The 27,475-nt window shown below is 39.4% G+C and overlaps 1 protein-coding gene across 1 annotated transcript in view; it reads right to left on the bottom strand.

Annotated features, from left to right (window-relative positions):
• Nucleotides 1-27,475, bottom strand: part of Pik3c2g (phosphatidylinositol-4-phosphate 3-kinase catalytic subunit type 2 gamma) — a 336,855-nt gene that overhangs the window by 231,712 nt on the left and 77,668 nt on the right. The window contains exons 11-14 of the mRNA XM_045139435.1: nt 26,502-26,624; nt 19,354-19,485; nt 9,964-10,078; nt 2,172-2,302 (exon numbers count right to left, since the gene is read on the bottom strand). Coding sequence (XP_044995370.1) covers nt 2,172-2,302; nt 9,964-10,078; nt 19,354-19,485; nt 26,502-26,624 — 501 coding nt within the window. The remainder of the gene's footprint in view (nt 1-2,171; nt 2,303-9,963; nt 10,079-19,353; nt 19,486-26,501; nt 26,625-27,475) is intronic.

The raw sequence follows: 27,475 nt of genomic DNA, 5'->3' as shown, positions 1-27,475 counted from the left end.
GGTTCTCCTTGGGAACAGCACCAGCAGGAGTTTCAGAAATAATTGCTATAGTGAGATTTATTACAGTACAAGGATTTGTGGCTAGGGGGCTGGGTCCCAGCGTGTACCATCTGCATGCTAGAGATCTGAGAGGGGGGTGTGAGTTGTACTCAGAGCCAAGGGCACCAATGGGTCAGCCCCAGTCTGAGGTCAGAAGAGGAGCGCACCAGCAGGTGAGAGGAGATTCCACCTTCCTTCCTTACACTTTTGGGTCTATCAGGACCTCAACAGATTGGTGGCTGCCCATCCACACTGGGGCCACATATGTTTTACTAGGTCTATACAACCATTGCTAACCTCATTTAAACACTCCAAATCGGATCCTCCCCACAACTAATTTTTACCCATATCTTGGCAGCTTGAAGTCAGTCAAGTTGATGTAGAAAATGAACTGTGACATTCTTGGGATTCATTTAGAAACTTCTAGTAGTTAGAATAAGTTATTTGATGAGGATTTGTTGGGCTTGACTTTTTTTTTGTTTGAAGATACTTAAAATTTCAAAGCATTTTGCATATTTAAAACTTCTTTTATTATAAATGCATTGACCTCTCCTGTGTGCTCTAGTTATTAAATGTAAGTTTGCTATTTTTGAGTAAGAAGTAGCAATAAGATGGCTCACGTACTTAAGATGAAAATGATTTAGCATGATAATAGGTTATCAGTATTTGAGTCATGAGAATTACAAGACTCTCCTATCATCTTCAATCCTCAAGGTAACTATATGGGAACATTTTATGACATGCTTATTTTACAGATTTTTGTTTCTCAGGACCAGTGTGTAGCACTGGAAATTTAATGATAAACAAAACACCCCCAAAACAAAATACATAAGTGCCTTTTTCATCACAGCTCTGACAATTGAGGAAGGCGAGAAATGAACACATGAGTGAGTTGGTGATAACAGATTGCAGAAAGTATGACGAAGGCAATACAATGAGGCGAGGAAAATATGTCATCAGGGAGGACGTGCACAAAAGTTTTCTTGATCTGAATCCTGTGGATGATTTAGGAAAGAGTAATTTAGGAAGAGTATACACCAAATAAAAGTCTTGAGGTAGAGAGAGACTTCGTATTTGAAGTTAATGGAGGAGACTGGTGTCATTGGATTTCAGGGAATGAGAAAGACCGAAGATGCGAGAAGTTAGAGAGCTGACAATAAACAAGACTAAAGGAATCAAATGGCCATGTTTAATGCTCATATTAGGGCTGGTCCACATTGATTCCTCCTTTTATGAAAGTTCACATTCACCATTGACTTACTCTCTGATTCCAACTCAGGTCGTATCTTTTGAACTTTCAATTTATATTTCCCAAATCTTGACCTTCTGCTAACATCATAGAACCATACTGACCACTTGCCTAACACAGTGGATTAACCATGTTTTTCCTCTTCCTATCCAACCTGTTCCTGAAATTGCCAATGAAGATTCAAAGACGACTCTTTATGTCATGCTACTCCTTTCTTAAATATATCTTCTTATTTTGGGAACAAAATGTCATCATGCATGTATTTTATCACAGCGTGGTCACACTACTGCGTGTGGGTGACTTCCTGGGGTTTATGCCTTTGGCCTGTCATTAGTGGGCACAACAAATTTGCTGTGACTCACATGTTATAAAGCAGCAATCACAAATACCACTAATTACCTTGTAATTCTTCCCAGGGACTTTTGTTTTATTTAAAGAATTACTGTTTGACAAGGCAAAACTATTCCTTAGTTACTAATGTAGTGCTAATAAAACATGATTCAGTCCTGTTGTTTGAAAAATCTACCGTGATAATTAAACTTCCTTTTTTTCCTGTTTACTAAAGCAACTTCCTGCTTGAATGATGGTTGAAGTTGCTTCATTACTATTTTCTACTGGTATCTACTTAATTACTCCCTGCTCTCTTATTTTGAATTGAATTTGATTTCCAACCTTAATCTAAAGCCCAAATTAAATACCACATATGACTATTTAAAAGCAAGCAAAATTGCTTCTTTTGTTCTAAAATGTAAAGTGATCATCTAGTGGGCATGGCTGCAGGAAATCAGAGTTACACAGGAGACGCTCACTCTTGGAGACATAAGTGCTTCAAGTGTGGCTGATGACATCAGGATCGTCAGGCACCCGTCATTCTGTCACTTACAGTGAGGGAGACTGCTTCTGGGACAGCCTGGCAATGTGTTTGAGACACTCCGAGGGCGGTTTGTCAAGTTCAGCTCTGCTCTCTTCTGAATTAGGCCTTACATATTCCCACCCAGCAGCAGGAAAATCAATCTGAAAAAAAAAAAATGTTTACAATATACTGTAGTGCCTTCAGTTGAATTATTTGTTCAATAATCTCTCCTTTAGAGTTTATAGACACTGCAGAAAAGCATAATTTATACTTTTCTTTAGTGTTTATGGCTTTAACATGAATTTTAAAAGAATTATTGGAGCTTGGACTTGGAGTTTAAGCATAAATGGCATTTGGGCTATTTTGTAAATATTGTATATATTAGTTACCTGCAATATTGTATGAGGGAAATGTAATAATATGTGAACTTTCATAACACTGTACATGCAATATTTTTATTTAATGTTGAGATCATATTCCTTCTATATTTCAGGGCTAAATGCCTTTCTATTATAAAATGAAGATATTTAAGATGGTAATACCTCTTTTTTCTGCAATCATTTGTGAAAACAGAGTTGCTCTATAATGTTCCCAAGTCTACATGTCTGAGAACCTTTCTTAGACATAAGAGTGAGCAAATTTCCTCTTATGATGACCTGTTTTGTATGCACATTATGTATTGAAATAGAATACTTTTGCTTTGGTTCTGTTACATCAGATTTATAGACAAGGCCTCCTTTTATTCCTTGACTCAATGTCCTTTAAAAATTAAACTATACTTTGGTGATAATCCAATTTTGATAATTAACGTAACAGGTAACAAAAAAGATAGTCCTGATATATAGAAATGGGGAGGATGTTATAGTCTCCCACATTTTTTCTTAAGTTTATAACACCTTTTCATCTAAAATCGGGAGATCTACAAAAGTTATTATTCTGTACTTCATAATATTAGGTTAGAATATTAGAAGGAATTGAGGGATGGCATAGACTTTGTGTGTTATAGTTTGAAATTCACTTTAATCAGATCTTACTTACTTGTAAACCCTGTAGTCACTTCAATCTATAATCCCTAATATTGTTGCAATTCTTTTTTGTGGAATTATTACCATCATGACCCGAAAAGATTGAAAAAAAAGCAACAGGTTTGGTAAGTAAAGAAATATGACAGTAAATTTTGCCTTTAATCATTGTTAAGCAATGATGAATCTTGAAAGATTAATTGTAGTGGGGACTTTTAATGAAAGCATGTCCAGTACTCATGGGTTAGTTAGTTATCTTTCTGTGAACAAATGTTATTAAGTATATGGAAAAAAAAATCTAATAATGGCATTTCACAAGCTAGGACAATTTTATGTCTGCAAAAATAAATGATCTGGTGGATGAAGAAACTAAAAATGGTGGATTCTCAAGAACATGAAAGCTAGCCAAGAGTTGGTTCTATAACTTAGTTGCTACAATAAATATTGGTGAGCAAACAAATTCTTTCACTTGTAGGAAAATGGAAGGATCTAGGGATTATCATATTGAGTGAATTGTCAGTCTCAGAAAGGCTAGTACAAAATACTGTGTTTCCTCTTATTTCTGGATCTTAGATTTTATATACAAACAAAAGCATGGATGTACATAGAACATGAAAGTAAAAGTTAAACTTTCTAGGGAAACTCTTTGGGAGAAGGGAAAGAGAACAAGGAGGGCGAAGGGAATGAGAGTATACAAAGCACAATAAATATATCCTTGTGTGAAGTGAGCTCATATAACCCAGTTCCGTGCAAAATGAATTATAAACTGATAAAAAGTTACCACTGCACATAAATCAATAGTAAATTATTTAATATGTTTTCTTAGGAAATAATTTTTACTTCTACTGCAGGAGTAATCCTTGATATAAAATTATTTAGTATTCCTGGCTTAGAAGGCTGGACAATTACTGACTCAAGAGATACCAGTAGAAAATGTTATCATCTTTGGTTGCCTTGTGCTATTACTTTTTGCACCTCAAAAGCTGTACCTTTCTAATTTGTTTTAAGAGTACTTTTGAGCACAGTGTGTTATGGGAGATGGAAGTCTGGTTTCATTCATCACCTTCAGAAAATTTATACATGATAACAACATAAACATTAATAAATATCACTGGGCATAATAAGTATATTGTGTTTCGAAGTTGTATTTCAAGCCAGAAAGAACAAATGCAAGAGCCAGCTCCTTTGTCTTCTGTAAACCTGGAAGGCTAAACCTCGACTTATCATCACATTTCTTTTCAATTTTTTTTAGTTTTTATGGGTAATTTATTGATTTACTTGAGAGAGAGAGAGAAGAGAAGAGGAGAGGAGCGGAGCGGAGCGGAGAGGAGAATGGGTGTGCCAGGGCTTCTAGCCACAGCACATGAACTCCAGACACAGTCACCTCCTTATGCATCTAGCTTTATGTGGGTACTAGAGAATCAAATCTGAGTCCTTTGTCTTTGCAGGCAAGTGTCTTACCTGATAAACCACTTCTCCAGCCCCATCATTATATTTCTTTTTGATGGAATATTCTAGAAGGTCTCTCCATGTGTTTCATTGCTTGTGTACTGACACCTATTTGTCACACTCCTACTTCAGGTGTGAGGATGTACTTCAGATTTAATAAACAAACAACAACAAAAAAAAACAAAAACCAAAAAACAGTGTCTTTCCCTGGGGCACAAGAAAATCCTCAGACATACTCATTTTAGCTTTCAGCTCCCAGCCCTGTACAGATGTAGGCCTTGACTTCTTATTGAAGGAGCATAACTGATGCCATGGCAGGCTTCAATAATATGATTCTCCAGCTAGGCCTAAGTTTCAGTTTCCTGGAGAGGCAGGCAAGGCTTTTGGGATAAACCACGAACAAAGGGCTGTTAATCAACGGTGACCCTGACATGTAGCCAGGGAAGACAGCTGCCATTTTGTGCTCTGTGGGCTGAGTCAGTTCTTGGAGACATGCCCAGACATGAGCAGACATGCCCTATGTGTCCCTTTTGCCCCTACCAATCAGAGATGTCCAACTGTAACTGCTGCTTGCCTAGCCAATCACATTAGAAGATTACTTAACCGGTCTGGAATTCCCACCTAGTTTTGCTTAAAAGGAGCTTGTGTGCTTCTCTTGGGTTGCCATTTTGTATGAATGGTTGATCCTGGCACGCTGGCTGATTCTGCAGGATAAACGCTCTTTGTTTTTACATACTATTTGTATCGGAGTCTTTCTTCAGTAATTTTCAGACCCTTACACTTATGTTTGGCCTATCCATCTTGCTCTGCTTCCTCTCCTCCTCTTTCCCATTTGCACTTGGACATCATGGTTTATGTTATGAATTCATGACTCTGAACTGCTTTATGTTCTTGTTGTGAATGATTTTGCTGTCTACAGCCCACAATCATGCCTATTAGGCACTTGTAGGCCCTAGATAAAGTCAGTGTATTTAAAGAACTTTCACTAGTGCTGTTGATCTAATTGAGGCATTATATAGCTCATACATGTTAGGCCATGGATAGTCAGAGGAATAGAGGACACCTTCTAACTAGGCAGAAATTGTAGTAAATGGCCAAGACTTGAAAAAGCAGAAGTCAGATGGTGTTTTGGGCTTAGAAAAACTAAAGCATTTCTATCTTTGCTATGTTAGTACTTAAATGTAGTGTGTGGCAAGAGCCTGAAGTCAAGGATGTTTGCTGCTTCTCCATAATGCCTTTGGCCACAGAAGATAGCATGTAATAAATTGTTAGATAAAGGAAAGCACTTTGATAGAGTGAGGAGGTAATGTCTGTGCTTTAAGTGGAAGACCCTCTTAAGAAAAATAACAAAATTGAACAGTGCTGTTATCAGATTCAGATAAGTAGACCAAAGTGCTGAGTTTAAAAACATCTGTGGGTTGAGGTACTGTGGTTATCAAAAAGAGTTATGTATGAAATTCATTTAACAGACACTGAATCCCAAGGACTGTGCTAGATGCTGGGGAGCAAACTGTGTCAATGGCCTCAGAGATAATGTCTCAGTCAGTGAAAAGAAATAGAATTTGCAGGGTGTCGGTGAACACCCTGGAGGGTTTATGTAAACACAGCAGTAGGCCATTCAGCCTTGCATGGAGTGTGAAGTGAGGAGGGGTGGGAAGAAGAGCAACCAGCTGGATCGCAGGAATACTGGGCCGTGGAGGGGCCAGGAGCGAGGGAAGGCACATTTCAGAATGACAAAAATACCAACTGTACACACAAGGTAGAAGTTAAGACAGCACATGTCACGAGCTACATTCTTGAGGGTTGGTGGAGTTGAGGTGCCAAGCAGTGCTTGGCAAGAGGAGGAAAAGACCCTATTTACAGGTTGGCTTTTTATCCATTAGGGGTGTGATGTTGACTCCCTGAGATGTAAACAGGAATGTGGAGGCTGGGTTTAAGTTCCATAACAATCACGTTTGTGAGTATAGACTTAGAGAGTGACAAAACTATGCCACGAAAAGCAACTGAGCTCATATCCTGTAGAAGGGAGTAGTTGAACCAGGACAGAAGAGGTGAGGAGCTAAGAGGGCAGGCTTGAAAGAATATAGGCGATAGGACACAGGATGAATAACCCTGCACAGAAAGAGGGAGTGGGCGACAGGAGAAAATGGGTGGGAGCATGTGGAAATGAGAAATAATAAAGAATATAGGAGATAGTGTGGCGGCACATGCTCGCAATCGCAGTACGTGGGAAGTGGAGGTAGAAAATTTTTCTTAATATTATTCACGTATATAGGTTATCATGTGATATTTCATGCATAGTACAATTTTCCCCAATTAAAATATGGAATTCAGTAGCTTTCTGCTGTGATTGTTGCGCGTGGTGTGGTGTGGAGCCCCTAAGCTCACCTGTGGAGGAACCTTGCCTACGGTCGCTGGACCTCAGGCTAGTTTCACACAATATGATGCTCTTTGCATGTTTCACACTCTTGAAGTTATTTCGAAGCGATTTTGGCAAGTTCAACTTTTGTCTACTACTGAATGATGTTCCTGGGTTACACTCTACCTCCTCTGCTTTTGAAAGATGAATTCTGTTAATGGGTCCAGATTTCAGCTCGGAGCTCTGCACAGCTGTCAAATTTGGCACTTTACTTTGGATTCTACGTGCCAGAATCTGTGTTCTGAAAGGAGCTGTTCCCCTCCCAGGAAAAGAATCAGGAGAGTCAGGGGTGAGGGTCACCCTTACTTCTCTTTGCCTACTCTCATCCCCTTCCCAAGGGCACCTAAACCATATGTTCATATGCACCACACTTGGGAAATGGTTACACATGGAGTTTCAGATTTTGCTAAATGTGGGTGGTTTGAGCCTGGCAAAAATAAGTATGATTAAAAAAAATAATAACAGCTCATCCTTTAAAGAAAGGCAACTGATATGTACCTATAGTAGACTGATTTCATCATATTCATCTGTTGAAGACTTTTTTTCCCTTTTATCCTCTGCCTTTTCCCTTGACGCTAAAGATAGTGGCATTGAGTCAGTAACTCGAGTTCCTGTTTCCCTTTTTATTTCCTTCATAAAGTTTCAGCTATGTTTATTGTCTTTTTTTTAAGATGATAAGTTCACTTTTAATTTTTGCTCTATGATCTTTTATTTAAGGTGCTTTTCTAAAGCTGGGCATGGTGGCACACACCTTTAATAACAGCACTTAGGAGGCAGAGGTAGGAGGATTGCAGTGACCTGGAGGCCACCCTGAGACTACAGGTCAAACTGGGCTAGAGCAGAACCCTACCTTGAAGAAAATAAAACAAAACAAAACAAAAACCAGTTGTTTTTCTATCAGTGATCATGTAGCTGATCTTGTTTTTCGGGACATTTACATCTATTTGTTTCTTCTTAAAAATTTGTTTACATGAAGTTAGAACTCCTCTGTATTCTTTATAATGTGTATGGGTGTGGTTTGTGTGTATGTGTGTGTGTGTGTAGGCCAAAGGTTGACATCCTGTGTCTTTCTCTGTTGCTTCCACAAATTTATTTTTAAAGAGACAGGGAGGGGGAGAGAGAGAGAGAGAGAGAGAGAGAGAGAAGGGGGGAGGGAAGAAGGGAGGGAGGGAGAGAAGAGAGGGAATTGATGCATCAGGGTCTCAGCCACTGAAATTGCACTTCAGTTGCTTGTGCCAACTAGTGGGCATGTGTGACCTTGCACCTTTGTGCACCTGGCTTATGTGGGATCTGGAGAGTTGAACATGAGTCCTTAGGCTTCATAGGCCAGTGTCTTCACTGCTAAATCACCTTACTGGCCCCCCTTTTTTGACACAGGGTCTCTCACTGAATCTAGTACTCCTGGATTAAACTAGACAAACTAGCCAACAAGTCCTGGGAATCCTCCGGTGTCTATTTTGGGATTATAGGAGTGTACCACCATGATCTGTATTTTAGGTGGCTACTGGGGATTCAAATTCAGGTCCTCATGCTTTCCCAGCAGGCATTTTTCTGGTCCTATATGTTTTTGAGACAAGGTCTTAGTGTGTATTCCTGGATGGAATGACATACACTTGCTACGCAGGTCAAGTAACCTTTGACTTATGGCAACCTTCTTGTCTCAGCCTCAAGGCATTTTCCAACATGGACACTCACTTTCTACAATATTTCTAATGCTATTTTCTATAAACCATTGCCCAATTTGCCTAAACATGCTGGTGGAATGTGGCACTCAATTTAATTCATTAATGTTGCTGTTCTCTTCTTCACTATCCCTTAGATAATTTCTTTTCTATACCTGTTAACTTACTTTTGACACTCCATTTCCTTTTTGTGCTAAATATTTTTATTTATTTATTTTTTTTGTTGACAGAGAAAGAGGGAGGGAGAGAGAGAGACTGGGTGCACCAGGACCTCCAGCCACTGCAAACGAACTGCAGACATGTGCACTGCCTTGTGCATCTGGCAAACGTGAGTCTGGGGAATTGAACCTTGGTCCTTTGGCAAATGCCTTGATCACTTCGCAATCCCTCCTGCCAAAATACTCCTTTTCTTAATCTTTGTTTTAGTACTGTGCATTCTTTCTCTCATACTGGCCAGTAAGAATACTCAATATAGCAAGAGCACTGAAAGTGTATGCGTTCTAGGATTTTGCTCTCTGACTTCATAACTTTCTTGTCTTCTCAGGAATAGTGCTTGCTTACATATTGTGTAGAAGGGGAATTTCTGTAATCTCTGAACGTTTTGGCCACAAATCATAGAGAGTAGAGGTGCTTTAAGAATAAAAAAGATATATAATAAATGGATTTTGTTTATAATTTCTGTCTCAGTATTCAATGAATTGCTAGTCCTTTAGGAATGATGTGATAGAACATTTTAGAGAAATGGCACAAAAAGAGGCAGGTGAAAATAAGGTGCTGAGTTAATAAAGTCTTTTAATGGTAGATTTAAGACTCTGGAAAGAAAAATAAATGAACATAGTAAGTATACCAATGCAAACCTCCATTGCTATCCTTCCTTATTATGCTGGATGGAGAAATAGCTTGAGAGTGCTATCACATAAGATGAAAGAAGAATGCTTTGAGAGTATTGAACATAAAGGAAAGCTGTGGAGATTACACAAACCCCAGCAGGCTGGAGAAAAAGAAGATGATTAAAATGTATGATCTTACTGAGACCTCTTCGTCCCCACAATGAATACCAATAACCCCACTGAATACCCTTAGCAGAATTGGGGCATAGGAGGGGGGGGGGTCTATGTGTTCAACCTTTTTATTAAAATTTTAATTAATTTAAAAAACTGTGATCTTGGAAAAAATTGTTTCTGCAATAAGCACCAATTACTCAGCCAAAGTTTTCTATGTGCACTTTAATCTCCTAGTTTTACACTTACCTGCAGGGTCAGTGGGGATGGCTGGCTCCTATCCCATGCTCCTGGAGCTATCATTTCTATGGGAGGTTCGCTCTGAAATGTCATGCTGAGTAGCAGAGGTCCGAGAATGGATTTTCTGCAGAAGACAAGACAGACAGACAGGAGTCACTAAACAGAGCTAACAGTGTCTGTAAAAATTTTCTTTTGGATAGAAAAACATCAGCTACTTCATGTAGTAGATAAAAAGAAATAAGATATTCTAGAAGTCCAGACACTGACTCAAAGCTTGTTGCTAATGTAACACATGTCATTTCTGTGGAAATCTACATTTATTTTTCAAATGAGGAAGTTATTTTCACAGTGATTTCTAACAGGCTGCATTAATTTGTAATTGTTATTGATGGTGATGAAAAGGTGAAATTAAGAAGTTAAGATTTATGTCCTTGGACTTATGAACACCTAACATGCATAATGAGTAACTGCAGAGTGTTTTCTGCTCAGTCACTGACTGAGTTCCTTGGGCATTTAAAGAGCCTAAATTTATAGAAAGAGAATATCCAAATTAGCACAACATATGATCTGCAGAATCAAAATAGTCACAGGACTTCACAGGGGAAATGTTCTTTGCACATAAATAGATTATTCACAATCTGGATATTTAAAAGTCGGTTGTAAATTACCATAGCAAATGGGTGCATACACAAGTGACTTTGAACAGTGAAGAATTCATGGATAATTATAACAATTACAATACCATCCAAACTTGACCCATCTTTTAAACAGAATATTAGTGAGACATTCTAATAGTGACCAAAATGAGTATTTGATTTTAACACACCAAATAGAAGATGAAGATTAGAAAGTTAAACTTAAAATTCAAGCTAAAAAGAACTTTTAAGCATATTTTGAACAATATGTAATTCTATATTGATACTTAACAGATACTACGGAAAACAAAGAAATAAATACTAATTTCTTTTTCGTTATGAAGTTATGAGGATCAAATCCAGGGACCTTGTAAATATTTCCCAGCACTTTGCTACTGAGCTACGTTCCTTGCCCTTAGATTTTGAGATAAGGTCTTGTTATGCAGCTCAGCTTGGTCTTGAAATCAAAATCCTTCAGCTGTTACTTCCAGAGTAGTGGCATCACAGGGGTGAACCACGATATGCTTCATCTTTCTAAGACATGCTATCACTGTTTTCTCTCTGTCTCAAGATATTATTAGAAAGTATCTATCCAAGGGAACATAACTTGTCAACATTCCAGGAGGTGTTTATATATGAACTAAGAATATTCTAGGTGGGTAAATTTTAGTCTTGTTTATCTGTTTGTTATATCTTTTTTTTTAATTTTTATTTATTTATTTATTTGAGAGCGACAGACACAGAGAGAAAGACAGGTAGAGGGAGAGAGAGAGAATGGGCGCGCCAGGGCTTCCAGCCTCTGCAAACGAACTCCAGACGGGTGCGCCCCCTTGTGCATCTGGCTAACATGGGACCTGGGGAACCGAGCCTCTAACCAGGGTCCTTAGGCTTCACAGGCAAGCGCTTAACTGCTAAGCCATCTCTCCAGCCCTGTTTGTTATATCCTTATTTGGGGAAAAAAACACTTTGAGAGTGTTATGTGTGGGGACAGTATTGCTAAGGTATATTGATTTATTAGGAGCAACACAGAAACTTATGAATGTAATTTTCTTATTTGATTTCAGAGTATTTAAAATAGATGAACTTCATTCAAAATGGCCTAACACACCCCTCTGCCTGGGATGAGTTTTGGATTAGTGCCAGAAAGATTGCAAGAGATGCAAAGAACTCTGGACATAGTGAAGCACGCTTGTAACCCCACAGCAGGGGGCAGGCGGCAGGAGGATTACTACAAATTTGAGACCAGCTTGGATTACACAGTGAGTTCAAGAATAACCTGGCCTACATTAACCTGGCCTACATAATGAGACTCTGTATCAAAAACATGTAAGTAGGGATGGAAAGATGGCTTAAAGTTTAAGGTGCTTGCCTGGGAAGCTTAAGGACCCACGTTCCACTCCCCAGATCCCAAGTCATCCAGACGCACCAAAGTGAGGCAAGCCCATGGTCGCAGATGCCCACTAGGTGGTGCAAGAATCTCGAGTTTCTTGCAGCGTCTGAGGCCCTGCATTCCAGTTCTCTCTCTCTCTCTCTCAGGTGTGTGTGCTACTCTCTCTCTCTCTCTCTCTCTCTCTTGCTTTCTCTAAAATTAAAAAAAAAAAAAATTACCCAAAGCAAGCAAGCAACAGGGAAAAAAGTTGGAGGGAGTGTATCTAGCAAAAACTCATGTCATCAATTTCTCCACAGAATTCAGAGAAAACAACTCTGTCCATCGCAAGTGTGAGGCTGTGGGAGCACATGGAGACGGAAGCAAAAGGGAAGTCCTTGCAGTCTCGCGATTTTGGATGCTGGGAAGCAGAGGACAGAAAGCATCATCAGGGCGAGTAAGGCCGACCTGTGTGTCTGTGTCGGCCTTTGACTCCCTTCTGCCCTCCAAAGCCCACGCGAGCTGTGCGACGGACAATTCATGGTGGACGGAGTCTTCCTCTCTCATTTCCTGTTTCAGCTTCTAGACCCAAACCAGCTTGGGAACGTCTCCTGGACCCATCTATTTGTAGTTGGCCACCTCATACGATAGACAAGCCAGAAGGAACTGCGGATTTTAGCTTTGGGGGAGCTCTTCAATTTCTCAGTTGTTGAGATGGGATCTAGAAATAGCTGAAGGTATCCCAAAGAGAGTTTCTATAATGGGAGGTCACATGGTGCGGATAAAAAGCCTCTGTGATGGGAGAACTAACTGGAACATCCAATTTAGGATCAGCTAAGAGTTGTCAGCACTCCTCAGTTCCAGTGAGGCCCGGATGTGCAGGCCATGACCCAAAGTATAAACTGGTTTCCACTGAAAAAGTAGCTTCCAGCTTAGGAAATTGTTTGATTTGCACACCTGAAGTTACCAGGTATAGGATCATTTTTATTTTTTTTTCCTTTTTTTTCTATCCTTGTACATTCTTTCACTTTCTTAGGAAGAGTGTCAGTTTGATATAGCTACCTGAGTGACTAAGATTTTTATCAAAATAGCAAGATTGAAATTACTGCACTGACTAATACTGTACCTGGTGAGATTTTATCCTCATTAATTACAGAATGGAATTCATGATAAAGAGTTATGTGTTAGCTGCATATTTTTCTTCACACTTTATGGGATGTGTCAGATATATATCTGATTTTACAGTATTTATATGTCTAGTCCATGTTTGATGCAAAAAAAAAAAAAAAAAAAACCAAAACCCTGCCACTATTTAACCTGATTCCTACAAAGAAAGTATCTAATGTAAGTTTCTGATGCTTCTGTCCTCATATGGAGTCCAGATCAGTAGTCTCCAGGACCTTAACCCTGAGGTAGGTGTCATAGAATGAAGTCATAGCACGTAATGTAAAGATGTCTATGGGGGTACAGATTAGGTTATAGGGCCCAGGAAGAAATGAAATTCTATATTTACAATGGAATCTGATGATACACATTAAAGAGGAAACTTTTTGGCACAATTTTCTTCTTTGTGTTTTGTATTAGACAGTTTATTTTGACAACAGACAGAATTTAAGTGTTTTTATTTATTTACTTATTTTTGCTGCTCATGCTTCTGTGTTGGTCTGTGTCGGCTCACATATGCCACCACGTAGCTTTGGAGGTCTGTGGGCAACCCCAGTGTGTCCTGCCTTCCATCTTGAGTGGCACATGGCTTGTCATTGCTGAGCACTGCTTCGGCCAGATTAGATGACCCTTGAGCGCTGCAGTTCCTCTGTCTTCCCATCCAATCTCACTGTAGGCATGCGCACTACAGCATCAGGCTTGATGCAGGTTCTAGGAATGCGATCTCAGGACTTCATGCTTGTGACAAGGGTTTTCTACCCACTGATCCCTGATCCTTTTGAAGATCATTTTTAGGTATTGTGCACATAGTTTTGGTAGACATTTACAGACATCAAAAGTAAAGAAAGCTAGACATGGTGGTGCATACCTTTAATCCCAGCACTTGGCAGGCAAAGGTAGGAGAATCGTCATGAGTTTGAGGCCACCCTGGAAGTACATATTGAATTCCAGATCAGCCAGGGATAGAGTGAGACTCTACATTGAAAAAAGAAAGATATAAAAAAAATAAAATAAAAGAATAAAACAGTGGGGCTAGAGAAATGGCATAACAGTTAAAGTGCTTGACTGCAAAGCATAATGACCCATGTTGACTCCCCAGATCACACGAAAGCCCTGGTGTGCCAATTCTCTTTGTCTCTTTCTCTTGCTACCAGTCTCTCCATAAAAAGCCCAGTCTGCTGGGTTTGCCTTAAAAGACAAAAGAATAAAGAAGTGGAATTAGATGTAAAAAGAGCACATCCAAGAGCATGGGTGATCTAATAAAGAAGATGAGGATCCTATCATCAAATAGGTGGGAATCATCCATAGCTTTTAAAAATTACTGTAGTGAAAAGATTTGTTAAGACAGTTAATACTATGCATGCAAACAAAAGTGTTCTGAAGAAAGTTTTATATGCTGGAGAAAACTGTATCAGACTTTGTATTGTGACACCTGGTACTTTCCTTTATGAATCAGTCTTAATTGACTTCTTGTCATTTCTTGGACAAAATCAAGTTTTCCAAAGAGCTGTCATAGAGTGTTGAAGCTCTTCTGTTGCTTGGGGCTGGGCTTCAGAAGGTCAGTTGGGGAATAATAACTGGGCTTAGCTGTCGGATGCTGGATTTCTCCACAGCACACAGCATAGACTAATCATCATTCTTAAACATTTAGATTTACTGCCGTGACTTTGTGCATGTAGGCTGGTACACTTTATTATAGTATGACTCCCTGGCCAAAACTTTCCTGTGCTCTCTCTTGCTAAGATGTTGAAAGAATACTCTCTATTATGAGATTTTTCTTTAATTTTTTTTGCTTATTTGACAGAGAGAGAGACAGATAGAGAGAGAGAGAGAATGTGTGCACCAGGGCCTCCAGCCACTGAAAACGAACTCCAGATGCATGCGCCCCCTTGTGCATCTGGCTAACATGGGTCCTGGAGAATCAAGCCTTGAACCAGGGTCCTTAGGCTTCACAGGAAAGCACTTAAGCACTAAGCCATCTCTCCAGCCCTATTATGAGATTTTTCTTAAAAAAAGATTATGATGTTAGAAGTTGGATTATGGGCTTAGAGAGATGGCTTAGCTGTTAAGGTGTTAAGGACCCATGACTCTGCAAGTCCTACATAAACCAGAAACACAAAAGTGAGGTAAACACAAGGTCACACATGCCCAATTGGTGGGACAAGTGTCTGGAGTTCGATTTCAGTAGCTGAGGTCCTGGTGCACCAATTCTTTCTCTCTCACAATCTTGCTGTCCCTAATAAATAAATAAATAATGAAATGGGATTATGCAAGCAGAATATTTGTTTTTGAATATCCTTACAGATCTTTTCAACTTAAGTATTGCACCAATTCATTGGCTACTGGACTCAATCCCAAATCTGTAGCATTTAGAGAAGAGATGATCTGCTTCATCCTCTCAATGCACCTGCTTCCTACAACAATATATTTTAATAAAACGGTGAGCCATCTCACCTATGGGAGCCCAGGAATCAGTTCCCGACATTCTTGAATCAGAGGATAGCTTACGGCCACAGACCTGGTCAGACACTCGGACGTGGGGAGTTTCTCTTTACTTGTCTAGTGGATAACATGCTAAGAGCAGAGTCCAGGCAGCACTGAGAGGCGCATCAGCATGTGCTCTAGCGTAGGCTGCGGTGCCCAGAGCAGCAAGAGAAGCCTCTAAAAAAGTCAAAGTTGTGGGGACAACTCCCATCTGTATTTAGTTCCTCTATTTACTTATTTTTATTTATTTATTTATATATTTGACAGAGAAAGAGAGAGTTTGAGAGAGAGAGAGAGAGAGAGAGAGAGAGAGAGAGTGAGAGAGAATGGGCATGTCAGTGTGCCCCCTTGCACATCTGGCTAATGTGAGTACTGGGGAATCAAACCTGGGTCCCTTGGCTTTGCAGGCAAGTGCCTTAACCACTAAGCCATCCCTCCAGCCCTTGTTTTTCTATTTTTAAGAAGTCTGTTGACTTATAGTAAGCCACCTTTGTCACAAACTCCTTCATCTGCAAAGGTGGTGTTTTGACTGAGGGTCTCATGGACAAGAATAAATGACAATCAGAAATGCGAACAAACACCCACAAAATCTTTTTTCTCCATTTTGTTTTAAAGATGTATTAGAGTAATGACCAGCTGAAAGTGTGGTCTGTGTTAGCAACCTGGACAATTGCCTAGGGGATCAAATTGTTTGGGGTCAGGATTTATTCTATGCCTTTCTTGAAATTCTGCACGCGATTCTTATTTCTTAGACATTAACTCACCTTGGGAGCTTTGTAAATATTGTTGCTCAGACGAAACCAATTGAGTTGATATCTTTGGGGATTCTTGGGATTTTGATTTATTTTTAATAATGTTCACAGAAAATTCTATTGTTCAATCAAGGTGAGGAAACTCTATGCTGCCATAGTTTGCTGTGTGTTAAAACTGCTAAGTCATCCCCACTTTGCTGTGAGCATAAATTGGGACCTGAGCCCATGGGAATTGCTGTATCAAGTATCACACTTTCTCGCTGCAGTCAGAGACACTGGCAATGTAGGTGTAGTGAAAATCTTTGCATCAGAAAAGAGATTCTACAATCGTGCTGGCCAAATGTTCTCTTACGATTTGAGATATTTTTCTTTCCATAACTTCAGATGGGATCACATGCATGCAAATAAGTTCATTTTTTGTATTGAGACATTTATTATGCACCTGGCACTAACAAAGGGAACTTAATAACTCCTGGTTCTTCAGGAACTCAGTCCTGAAGACCATGAAGACCACGCTCTAGGCGGCGTGTTTACAGGTTATGAGTGGGTTGGAAAAAGTAATTCCGTAAATGTCTGTTACAACTCCACATGACTTGTTATGGACAATTCACACTGCAATAAGTATTCATGTCAAGTGTTTATGGGCAGGGGTCACTCTCTGAATGGAAATAAAATGAAGGTGGCAATTTTCTGTGCTCTGGAAATACCCACATCAAATAAATTGGTTTAGAATCTCTGTAGCTTCCATAAAGTGGGAGTCATTGCCTCTCCTCACCTGTCACACATGCCATACACAGATTGTATGTCAAATAATTTTCTAATGTCATACAAAGATTGAGATGTTGTTAATTTGTTTAGTTAAAGGAAGAGGTAGATTTTCAGATTTTCATGAGATACAGTCATGTGATATTCAATCTCTGTTCATCAACTTGACAGGATTTATAATCATCATGGAAACAGATCTCTTGGCATGACTGTCAGATGTTTTCTAGATAACATTAATTGAATTGGGAAGACCTTCTCTAACTGTAGGTGGTGCCATTCCGTGGGCTGTGGGTCCTGGGCTGTTTACAAAAAGTAGTGATTAGCAGTAGCATTCATCTCTCACTACTTCCTCTCTGCTCATGTGAAAACACGATGCTGACAGTTTATTTCTGTTACACTTTCCCAACCATGAAGGACAGGCTTCCCCCAGAATGTATAAGCTACAAATAAACACATTCCTTCCTTAAATTGCTTCTGGTCAGGTATTTTGCTGCACTAACAAAAAAGTAACCAAAACACAATCCATTGCTAAGTTATTTACAAATTCTTTTTGAGTATTTTTGAAATAAGTTGCATTTTCTGATGTCACAGTATCTCCATTTTTGACACATTCCCCTGCAGTATCTCATTAATGATGAGTCACTGGAATCCTCATTCTCTGAGACACATCCTCAATGAGCCCCACACTACTCAGCCCATGTATGGTTGAGTGTTATGTAATCAAACAGCATAGAGGCAATACATTTACTGACATCACCACCAAAAAAAAAAGTCATTTTTTTGGCAATCAGTTTGAAAGACAAACCTATTCCTAATACACTGCATATTTAATATTCATGGATTGCTGTATGCAAAGTTATATGTTGATGCTTTAAGATAATGAACTTTTTTCAGTGAACAGCTAGAAAGATTATTTAACAAAAAGTGTTAGATCTTACAAACATTGCATTTGGAACTTTAAAGAAATTCACTCATGGGTAGGAGGTACACCTGTGTGGCTGCTCCTAGGGAGAAAGTAATGAAAGTTCTTAGCACACAATCAGATGTTTAAAATGTCTGCTAGCAGCAGTACATATTCCTTTCAGGGCTAAACTATTTCTTGTACACTTTTGAAATCTTATTTCATTCTAAACCACCTATAGGCATTGATTTTTTTTTTAAATTCAATTTAGTAAATCAACTTCTATTGATTGTCTATTTTTCTGAAGCATTATGTAAGATGGCAGGCATTGGAGGGAAATGCATTCTCTGTCCTTAAGGGGCTGCATATAGAAAAGGGCTAAAACATCACATGAATAATAGATCAACAAACACACGAGCATGTGCATGTACACACACGTGGGGGAGGGGAGAGACTTCAGATTAGAACTAAACCAACACCTTTAAAAATCTGATTCATCAAGGTTTATTGATGACAATGTTCTACAATAACTAGTTTCTACTGAAACTAAAATTTGAAAAAGAACTTTTAAACATTTCTGTATTAATAGATACTTTCAGGACAATGAGAACAGAAGCATATGGCACAATATTAGCATAACAATAGTGGTTTAATTTTTTTGAATTTTAACACTTGATCCTAAAGTAAGTCTCCCAAGTAAAAAAATAAGCAGGGTGACTTTTTCAAACTACTTTCCCTCAATACCATAGGCAATCATTAATTGACTGTATTAAATATTCTAGCTTAATTCTTAAAAGTTTTCGAGATTAAACCAACAATTAATTTTACGAAGGCTGTTAGTTCTGAGAGAATATCTGTACTCAGAGTTGCAAACTTTTCTAAAAATGAAAAATCACTTTAAGTTGCAAAATATTTCTTCTTGGCAATAAGAGGTCAATGGACCAGTTATGTTTTATAATTTTACATTATTCAGAATGTTATGACTCACATTTTTCCTTAATGACAATATTAATCCAAATAATTCTGCATTGCTAATTCCAGGGAAATTGGCTCAGTAAAGAAGAAAAGGTAACTGAGATTGGCCATGCCACTATTTTTTCATTGGGAATGAATTGTAGCTGACAAGCAAAGTATGAGGTCTGCTTTAAAGTCATTTCTACATTTTGGCTTTTTAGCTCTGCTTTCAATAGTTGTGATTTATATTGAACTACCTCATTTTAGTATAAAATGTCTTCTTGATTTTCTCATTATGCCATATACTGAAGAGAGAATTTCATTCCCAGAAAGCTGTATTGAAATAGGAGCCCCATGAATCACAAATGGCATACTTACTCCTTTGGAAACAATGGAAGACAGGTCCAGGCCAGTAGCTTTGAATTGTGGGAGGTACAGTCAGTCCCAAACAGTTTTATAGTGAGCATAGATTCTCTTGGGAGTGACTTTAATTCAAGAGGGAAATTGATTCTGAAAATCAAAGAAATATTTAGAAGTAATTATAATGATAGTTCCATAAATACTTTATTTTTATTTATTATTATTTGCAATGAGAGAGACAATGATAACACCATTCTCTCTCTCTCTCTCTCTCTCTCTTTCTCTCTCTCCCTCTTTCTCTGTCAAATAAAGAACGAAATAAAATTGCATGTTAAAAATATATTAATCTGAGTGTCTTATGATACTATAAGCACACCAGGAAGAAGGAAGAATGACTAAATTTGTCCTAGCAATCTGGAAAATGTAGGAAGTAAGTAGAAATGAATCTGAAAGAATCTGTCATGCTGGCTACAATGAGGTGGAGATTTAGAAAAGAATATGGCAAGAAGATTAAAAAAAATACAGTGTTGGGTAGTGTAGCTGTTTTCTCCAAATTGAACCATTCCCTCCTGGAGATAGGCGGGGGACTCCTGAGACGCAGGAACCTAATAAAACGAGGCTCACAAAACTCCGGAGGCTCCAGAAGTTACAAACCCACAAGCCTCATCTCCTGGGTTCTATAAGAAATAACAATTGCTTGGCTGAGACTTTTCTGTAGTTAAACTTCCTTTAAGTTTGACAGGAATCTTTGGGGATGCAGTTTTTCATGAGTTCAGGTGCATTCATTTTGGTAATATGTGAGTCACCCATGTTTCTATGCATAACTCCTTACCTATGTTCTGATAAGTAAACCCTATCTGCTCTTTAGGTCACCAATGTAGACTTAGGTGGCATTATTTCTTTGTTCTGTTATCACTGTCCTATCTGTAGTGAAATGATGCTCATGTCTCCACATGCAACACACACACAGGGAATCTGATGCGTACAATTAGGTGTCTATCTGAGAAATGGTGCATAGGTCACTGTGGAAATTAGGAAAGAGGAAGTCAAGTTGCAAGGAGTAGAGGATGCAATTAGACAAATAGGCGGCTGCCAGAATTCTCAAGAACAGTATGCCAGGTCCTAAGTGTGAACGTTCTCTCAAGAAGAAAAGGAAATACCAGAAAAGAAAGAGCTAAAAGTATAGAGTTGTGTTTAATGTTACATTTGGGCTGACATGGGTAGTGATAGGATTCAAGAATTAGTGATGAAGGATGACCACCGAAATATTAAGTATGTTAAGGTCAAGGTGATCTGAACTCAGATCCTGGATAGATGATAGGTAATGCCCCTCCCCCTGCACCCCAAATGGTTAAGTATAAACAGAACTTGTAATAGTGAGAAAAACTCTAAGCTGAGTGTTAATGCCATCAGTATATGCCAGGGATTGTGGAGGTTATGAATGACGTGAAATATGAGACTAGAAGAGGTCTTCACTGGTTACATGAAGGGCTCAGAAGGGTTTTTATAAAAATATTATTTATTTACTTATTTGAGAGAGAGAATGGGCACACCAGGGCCTTCAGCCACTGCAAATAAACTCCAGACACATGCACCACCTTGTGCATCTGGCCTCCGTGAGTACTGGGAAATTGAACCTGGGGCCTTAGGCTTTGTAGGCAATCGCCTTAATCACTAAGTCATCTCTCCAGCCCCAGAAGGGTCATTTGACAGAATGTGGAGGGGATGAAGTGAACCCCCTTCAGGTAACTGCTCTTTCTGCCTGCACCATGGCTGCATGGAAATGGTGAGTGGCTGCTACAGGAGCCCGGGAATGCCATTGCTGAGGAAAGAACTGTTTATGAGAGCAGTAGAAATGAGGAATGTGTCTCAAGATGCTGGGATGGGGGTGCATTTTTACTAGAAGCTAGAGTGCTAAGAAGAAGCTGGAACTTTGGAACCATGCTTGGTGGCCAGGAAAAGAATCATATTTAGGGTGTCACCAAGGGATGAGAAGAAAAGACCAGAAGACAGCCCAAAAGATTGCTGTGGATGACACTGATGGTACTACGTGGAAAGAAGACAAAGTGGCCTCATGATCCTCAAGTTGATACACAGTTATTCAGGCAGTGGGGGGCTGCAGGAGCCGAGAAAATGACCGACTCCTGTTGTCCAGCTGGAAGGTCCTGACTGAACTTAGCCCCACTGAGGGCTCACGTAACACAATCCCCCTTCTGACAGTGGGAACTGGTTTCCAGTGTGGACATTAAAGCTTAGTTGTTACTCTCTCAAAGAGATATTAGTGACTTCTTTCTTCCAGCCACTTTCATCCAGCCTGCAGGATAGAGCAAAGTGAATCCAGTCTAGAGATCGTGACTGACTTTGAGACATTACACATTTCTCTGTTCAATATTTTTTTTCTCCCTGAAACAAACAGGTGTACATTCAGAGTAGTAACAGAGCAACTCACAGACACAATGGCAGAAGACGCACGTTGCAGGTGGAACAGGTGAGGGGAGATGTGACTGGTAGCAATGGGGTAGAAGAGGGCAGTGAGGAGTTGACGGTAAGTTTAGGTCGGGTGTAACAGGTCGTTATACCTGATAAGAAGCAGGAGAAACATGAAATTTGGGTTGAAGCAGCAAGTGCAATTTACCAGTATAATGCCACTGAGTTAATAATAGTTGGAAGTCAAATATATAAGCTACATGTGGAAAGGTGGAATCGGAGTTTGAGATTTGAATGTGTGCATGTTCAAAAATTTTCCTCCAGATTAATATGAAGCTCTCCCCTAAACGATTCATTTAACCTCTTCTAAGATTATTTTTCCTGGGCTGCAGAGATGGCTTAGCAGTTAAGCACATGCCTATGAAGCCTAAGGACCCGGGCTCGAGGCTTAATTCCCTAGGGCCCATGTTAGCCAGATGCACAAGGGGGTGCACGTGTCTGGAGTTTGTTTGCAGTGGCTGGAGGCCCTGGTGTGCCCATTCTCTCTCTCTGCCTCTTTCTCTCTCTCTCTGTTACTCTCAAATAAGTAAAAATACATGAAAAATTTTTTTAAAAAATTATTTGTCCTTACCCACAAAATGAAACAGCTATGCCATTACACTTAGTAGGTTGTGTATTAGCACTATATTCGTGTATTCAACCAGCATTGCAATTGCATACATTAGTAAATGTGCATTTAAGATTCAGATTTATAAAATGTATTCCTTTATAAATAGAAGAAATGGAATTCTTGTTAAAAAAATAAAGGGAGACAAGAGGAAGACTATTGCGAAGGAAATATATTTTTAAAGACTGGAAATATTTAAATTTATTAAAATATTCCAAGTTTTAGTAATTAAAACTAAGACTTTTATTTTTCACTATTTCATACTCATGACATTCATTCAAGAATTTGTATATATTTCTTAGAAGAAGCTTGGAAACAGTACAAAATGTCAGTGTTACTGTGGAAGGTTCAATCATGTCTTAAATGTTCTTTTACTGAAAATTGATTTTATAGTAGAGGTTTTTTTTTTATCTGGGTTATGATGAAAGATGTAATTTCATTTCATTTCTCATCTAATTTAGAATTTTTTTCTATTAGATGTGGCCTTGTTACATATAACTTCAAGTTTTAGTGAGGTGTCCTCATGCTAGAAAGACAAAATGGATAAATTACAAGAGAGGTTATTTCTATCCACATTGCTTTCACGTTGATTAATAAAATTTCTGTATAAATAACACATGAATTCTAAATAGTGACTGTTATCAATCCTTTGAATATATCTGGAGTTGTAAAATCAGAATAATCTCACATTTACTGGAAATGATTGTCAAACTTCTGTATGACTGTTTGAAAATAAAAAGAAATGAACGTTTAAATATAAAAACGGGATAATACATTTAGGAGATGTTTCATTCAAAGGAGTCAGACCAGGTCTTCATATTTAGCCATGTTTGTTTACTATATTATTTAGAAATAAATAACCATTGAGTGTTTTCTTCTAATGGGGAATTTTCCCCAAAGCAGATAAGTTGTGTTATTTAGCTTGCAGTCTAGTAATAAAATGTACTTTCAATTAGAGTGTAATGAGTACAGGCTAATAAAACATATAAAATGTTATAGGCACCTAGCAAAATGGTAAGTAAATACACTTAATGGAAAGAAAATGAGAAACAGTTCTAGCTAACACTATTGGAGTAATGAAAAACTCTCTCATAGGAAAAATAACACTCGAACAGCCCTAGGAAGACAGAATAAACATACATCAATGATTTTTTTTCCTAAAATAATAATGGTTTTCTCCTTATTTTTCCCATAAAACTGACTTTAGAATTGGATTTTTTTTCTCTTTTAACTTGTCTTAATAATGGCAACTGTGAGGTGAAAATTAAATTTGTGTTTGAAAATAATTAGGTATACTTTTATTGAGAACATTAACATATGAACATATTGCAAATAGTCATATTCCCATCAGATTATGTTCTTATGTCGCTTCCTCTCTGCTCCCATTCCACAGAGGGCCCTTCTCAGTGGGATTTTCAGTACACACAGGGGCAATTTTTAGTTAATTCAGGTGGACCATTTTAGTGATCAGTAATAGTAATTGATTATAATATTTTAAGAAGTCATCTGATGCACAAAATTCATTAATTTGGGCTGGAGAGATGGCTTAGCAGTTCAGCGCTTGCGTATGAAGCCTAAGGACCTCGGTTCTGGACTTGATTCCCCAGAACCCACGTTAGCCAGATGCATAAGGGGACACATGCGTCTGGAGTTCGTTTGCAATGGCTGGAAGCCCTAGCATGCCCATTCTCTCTCTCTCTCTGCCTCTTTCTCTCTCTGTCTGTCACTCTCAAATAAATAAATAAAATAAACCAATTTTTTTAAAATTCTTTAATTTGTCAGTAACATTTACTGAGCTTTCATTTTGCCTTGAGCCACTTTAGCTCACAACATTGAATTATTTTTACAGAAACCTATCTGTAGAAGTCCATAGAAACAGACAGAAAGATAAAACAACACATTCAGTTAAAGTGCCACTTGAGAGGAGTTCAGAGTTCACGCAAAGCCAATGAAAGAAAAGGTTTCATTTAGTTATATCAGAAGGGTTCTTTGAGCAGGTGAAAGTGAATTGGGTGTTTGTAAGGTGCCCAGTGGAAGTGATGTGTTCCTGGTGCATGAAGGGCCGCACACAGCTCTGCCTTCTCAGTTCACTGTAGAGAACTTGGATCTGACTAAGGGAATGGCTAGGTGCAGAGGTGGGGGAGAAGACCTGTGTGTAGTAATGGAAGTACACACATAATTGGATGCCAAATCACCCTGTGCTATATGTTCAGTGATTTTTATTTTACCTTATACAAACTGAAAATATGCTGAATTAGGTACTTGCTGTAATGCTGTGAGGAAATGACTGACAGAAACAACATAAGGAAGAAAGGGTTTGCTTTGGCTCCAGTGTGAGGGACACTCCATGATGGCCGGGGTGCTATGAGGCAGCTGGTTGCATCTCAGACAGGAGGAAGAAAACTACTGCTTGCTGGTGTCCAGTTCACCTCCTCTTTTTCATGGAGTCCATGACACCGGCCCTTGGGATGAACCCGTACGTGGGTCTTACTAACTCAATTAACCCAATTTAGAAACTACTAGGATGGATTTATCTCCCAATTGGATTCTAAATCCAACTAATTTCAGCTTCAAGGTTAACCAACACAATTGATGAGCTTTCCAAGCAAGAATGATTGTGATGCTGGAGAGATGGCTCAGCGATTATGGAGCTTGCCTGCAAAGCCTCATGACCAGAGTTCCCAAGGACACACGTAAAGCCAGGTGCGCAAAGTGGCGCATGCATCTAGAGTTTGTCTGCACTGGCAGGAGGCCCTGGCATGCCCATTTTCTCTCTCTCTTTTCTGTCTCTCTCTCTCTCTCTCTCTCTCTCTCTCTCTCTCTCTCTGTGCAAATAAATAGATAATTTTTTTTAAAAGGACTCCGTACCAGATGAATAATATTGGAATTGGAAACAAGGTCTTTGGTCAAAGAACTTATAAACCTTAAGCAAAGATAGGGATATGGAAACTGCAAGTCTCGGAATGCCGAGGCTCTGGTTTGGGTTGGAGGTAATGTGCGTGGGAGCGGGGATGGCTGCGCACCATGTCCCGGCACAGCGGCGCCACGTGGGAGGCAGTGGGGTGGAGAAGACGGCCCTCTCTAGCACCCTCCTCTGGCTCTTAGAATTTCCTGACATGCACTTTCCAAAGCAAAATACAATGAAACTGGGAGTCAAATAAACTTCCAAGAAAGCCAGACTACCGCAAGGGACTGAGAGAGAACGCGCTGGGAATTTTCTTCTACTTCAAAGATGAGGGGTGAGGATCTCAAAGACACTGTGGGGAAATACTGAAGGAAGCCAGCAGGACAGTGTCATAGGATCACCGTGGAGAAGCGACAGGAGCTTTGACAGGGCCGTAGGCGGGTCCTGTGAGCCTCGGGACAATTGGGTAAGGAGAGGTGTTGCCTTGTGGAGAAGGAGCTCAGGGGAGGAGCACAGATAATGGTGCTAAGAAGTCTCTTAACACTTTTGGGTTAAAAAAAAATCTCCATTAGTGGAGGAACAGGGGCAAGTTTCCCTAAGTTAGGCATATATTAACACAATATATAAATGCTATCATCAAAGTCCACATATATGAGAGAATGCAGACTCAATATATTATCAGGGGTTTTCTTTCTTTGTTATATGTGCACTTGTATTTCCCTGATTCAAATGCAGACTCTTTCTGATCTTAACAGTGAGTAAATACTTAACTCTTCTATTTCTAATTCTCCCCTGTTCTCAGGTCATTAATATTATTTAGACTGTTGCTGTAGTTGTACTTTTAATCTACTGAGTTAGCAATTATTTATGAGGCTCTCACATGTTTTTCATACTATACAATCAAGGAAGCTGGCAACATCTATGGTGACACCTTTAATTCCAGCACTTGGGAGGCAGAGGTAGGAGGATTGCCTTAAGTTCAAAGCCATCCTGAGACTGTAGAGTGAATTCCAGGTCAGTTTGGGCTACAGCGAGACCCTATCTCAAAAAACAAACAAACAAAAAACCATGAAAAAATATCACTCTCTTTGTTTCAAACAAGGAAAAAGAACAGACATTTTTTTTTTTAAAGTTAAACAGTTCAGTCAGAATAAAGATTAAACTTACGTTTCATTCCAGTTGACCAAGAAGAAGAATGATTTTTTGACTGGCATGGTTCTGTAGTTTCTCACTTGGCATAGCTTCTTCCCAGCATATGTAAGCCAGCAGGAAAAAGAAAATGCTTTATACCTGAAAAGAAAGAGTATTGAATCAATAGGCTTTGCATGTTCAAGGAAACAGCTTTCTAAAAGGATCCTTCATCTCTACAGTCAGAAGTCAAAGGATGCTGTGGCATGTGCTTGTATCAAGTGTGCTTTTCAAATCTCCATCAGTTTACACCGGGTGTGCCAGCTGGACCACAGAGAAGAAGGCCACCAATTCAGAGGTTCACTGACTGGCTCCAGGAAGCTCCCTTAGCCCAGGTGAGCGAGATCAGCCAGGGCAAAGTTACTGAGGACACCACATCTATCTCTTGGCTCTCCTGGCACTGTAGGAGGAGCTCCATGACTTTCCTCTGCAGAGGTAAAGAGACCAAAACCTAGAGCTCAGTTTATGGGGGGATCCAAGGTTCCTCTGTGGTGGGGTTTGGATGTAAATGGCATCACAGGATTTTTTTGGGGGGTGGTAATATGCTTCCTACTTAGTCTCACTGGAAGAGGTGTGTCACTGGGGGTGCATCTTGAGTCCAGGCCTAAGGCGTGTGTTCAGAGTCAGCTCATGCTTGCTGGTGCTGGCTCTCGTCTCTCTTCCACGGACGCATGATGAAGTGAGCCATCTTCTCCCACCACGATACAGCTTTCCCTAGTATCTGTAAGCCTGCAATAAATTGTTTCCTTCCATACGTTACCTCTGGGTTGGTATTTGTCCCAGCAACAAGAAGGTAAGTTCTTGTTGTTGCTTTGAAAATCTTTATTTGCATGTGTGTGTATGTGTGTGTTCCCATGTGTGTGAACGTGGAGGTCAGAGGGTGAGCTCACATGTCAATCTCACCGTCCACCTTCTTTGAGGCGGGGTCTGTTGCTCACCGCTGCAGAGGCCAG

This window comes from Jaculus jaculus, chromosome 22 (genome assembly GCF_020740685.1).
Source record: "Jaculus jaculus isolate mJacJac1 chromosome 22, mJacJac1.mat.Y.cur, whole genome shotgun sequence".
Classification (NCBI taxonomy): domain Eukaryota; kingdom Metazoa; phylum Chordata; class Mammalia; order Rodentia; family Dipodidae; genus Jaculus; species Jaculus jaculus.
Note: the sequence above shows the minus strand (reverse complement) of the source record. Positions and strands in the feature narration are given on the sequence as shown.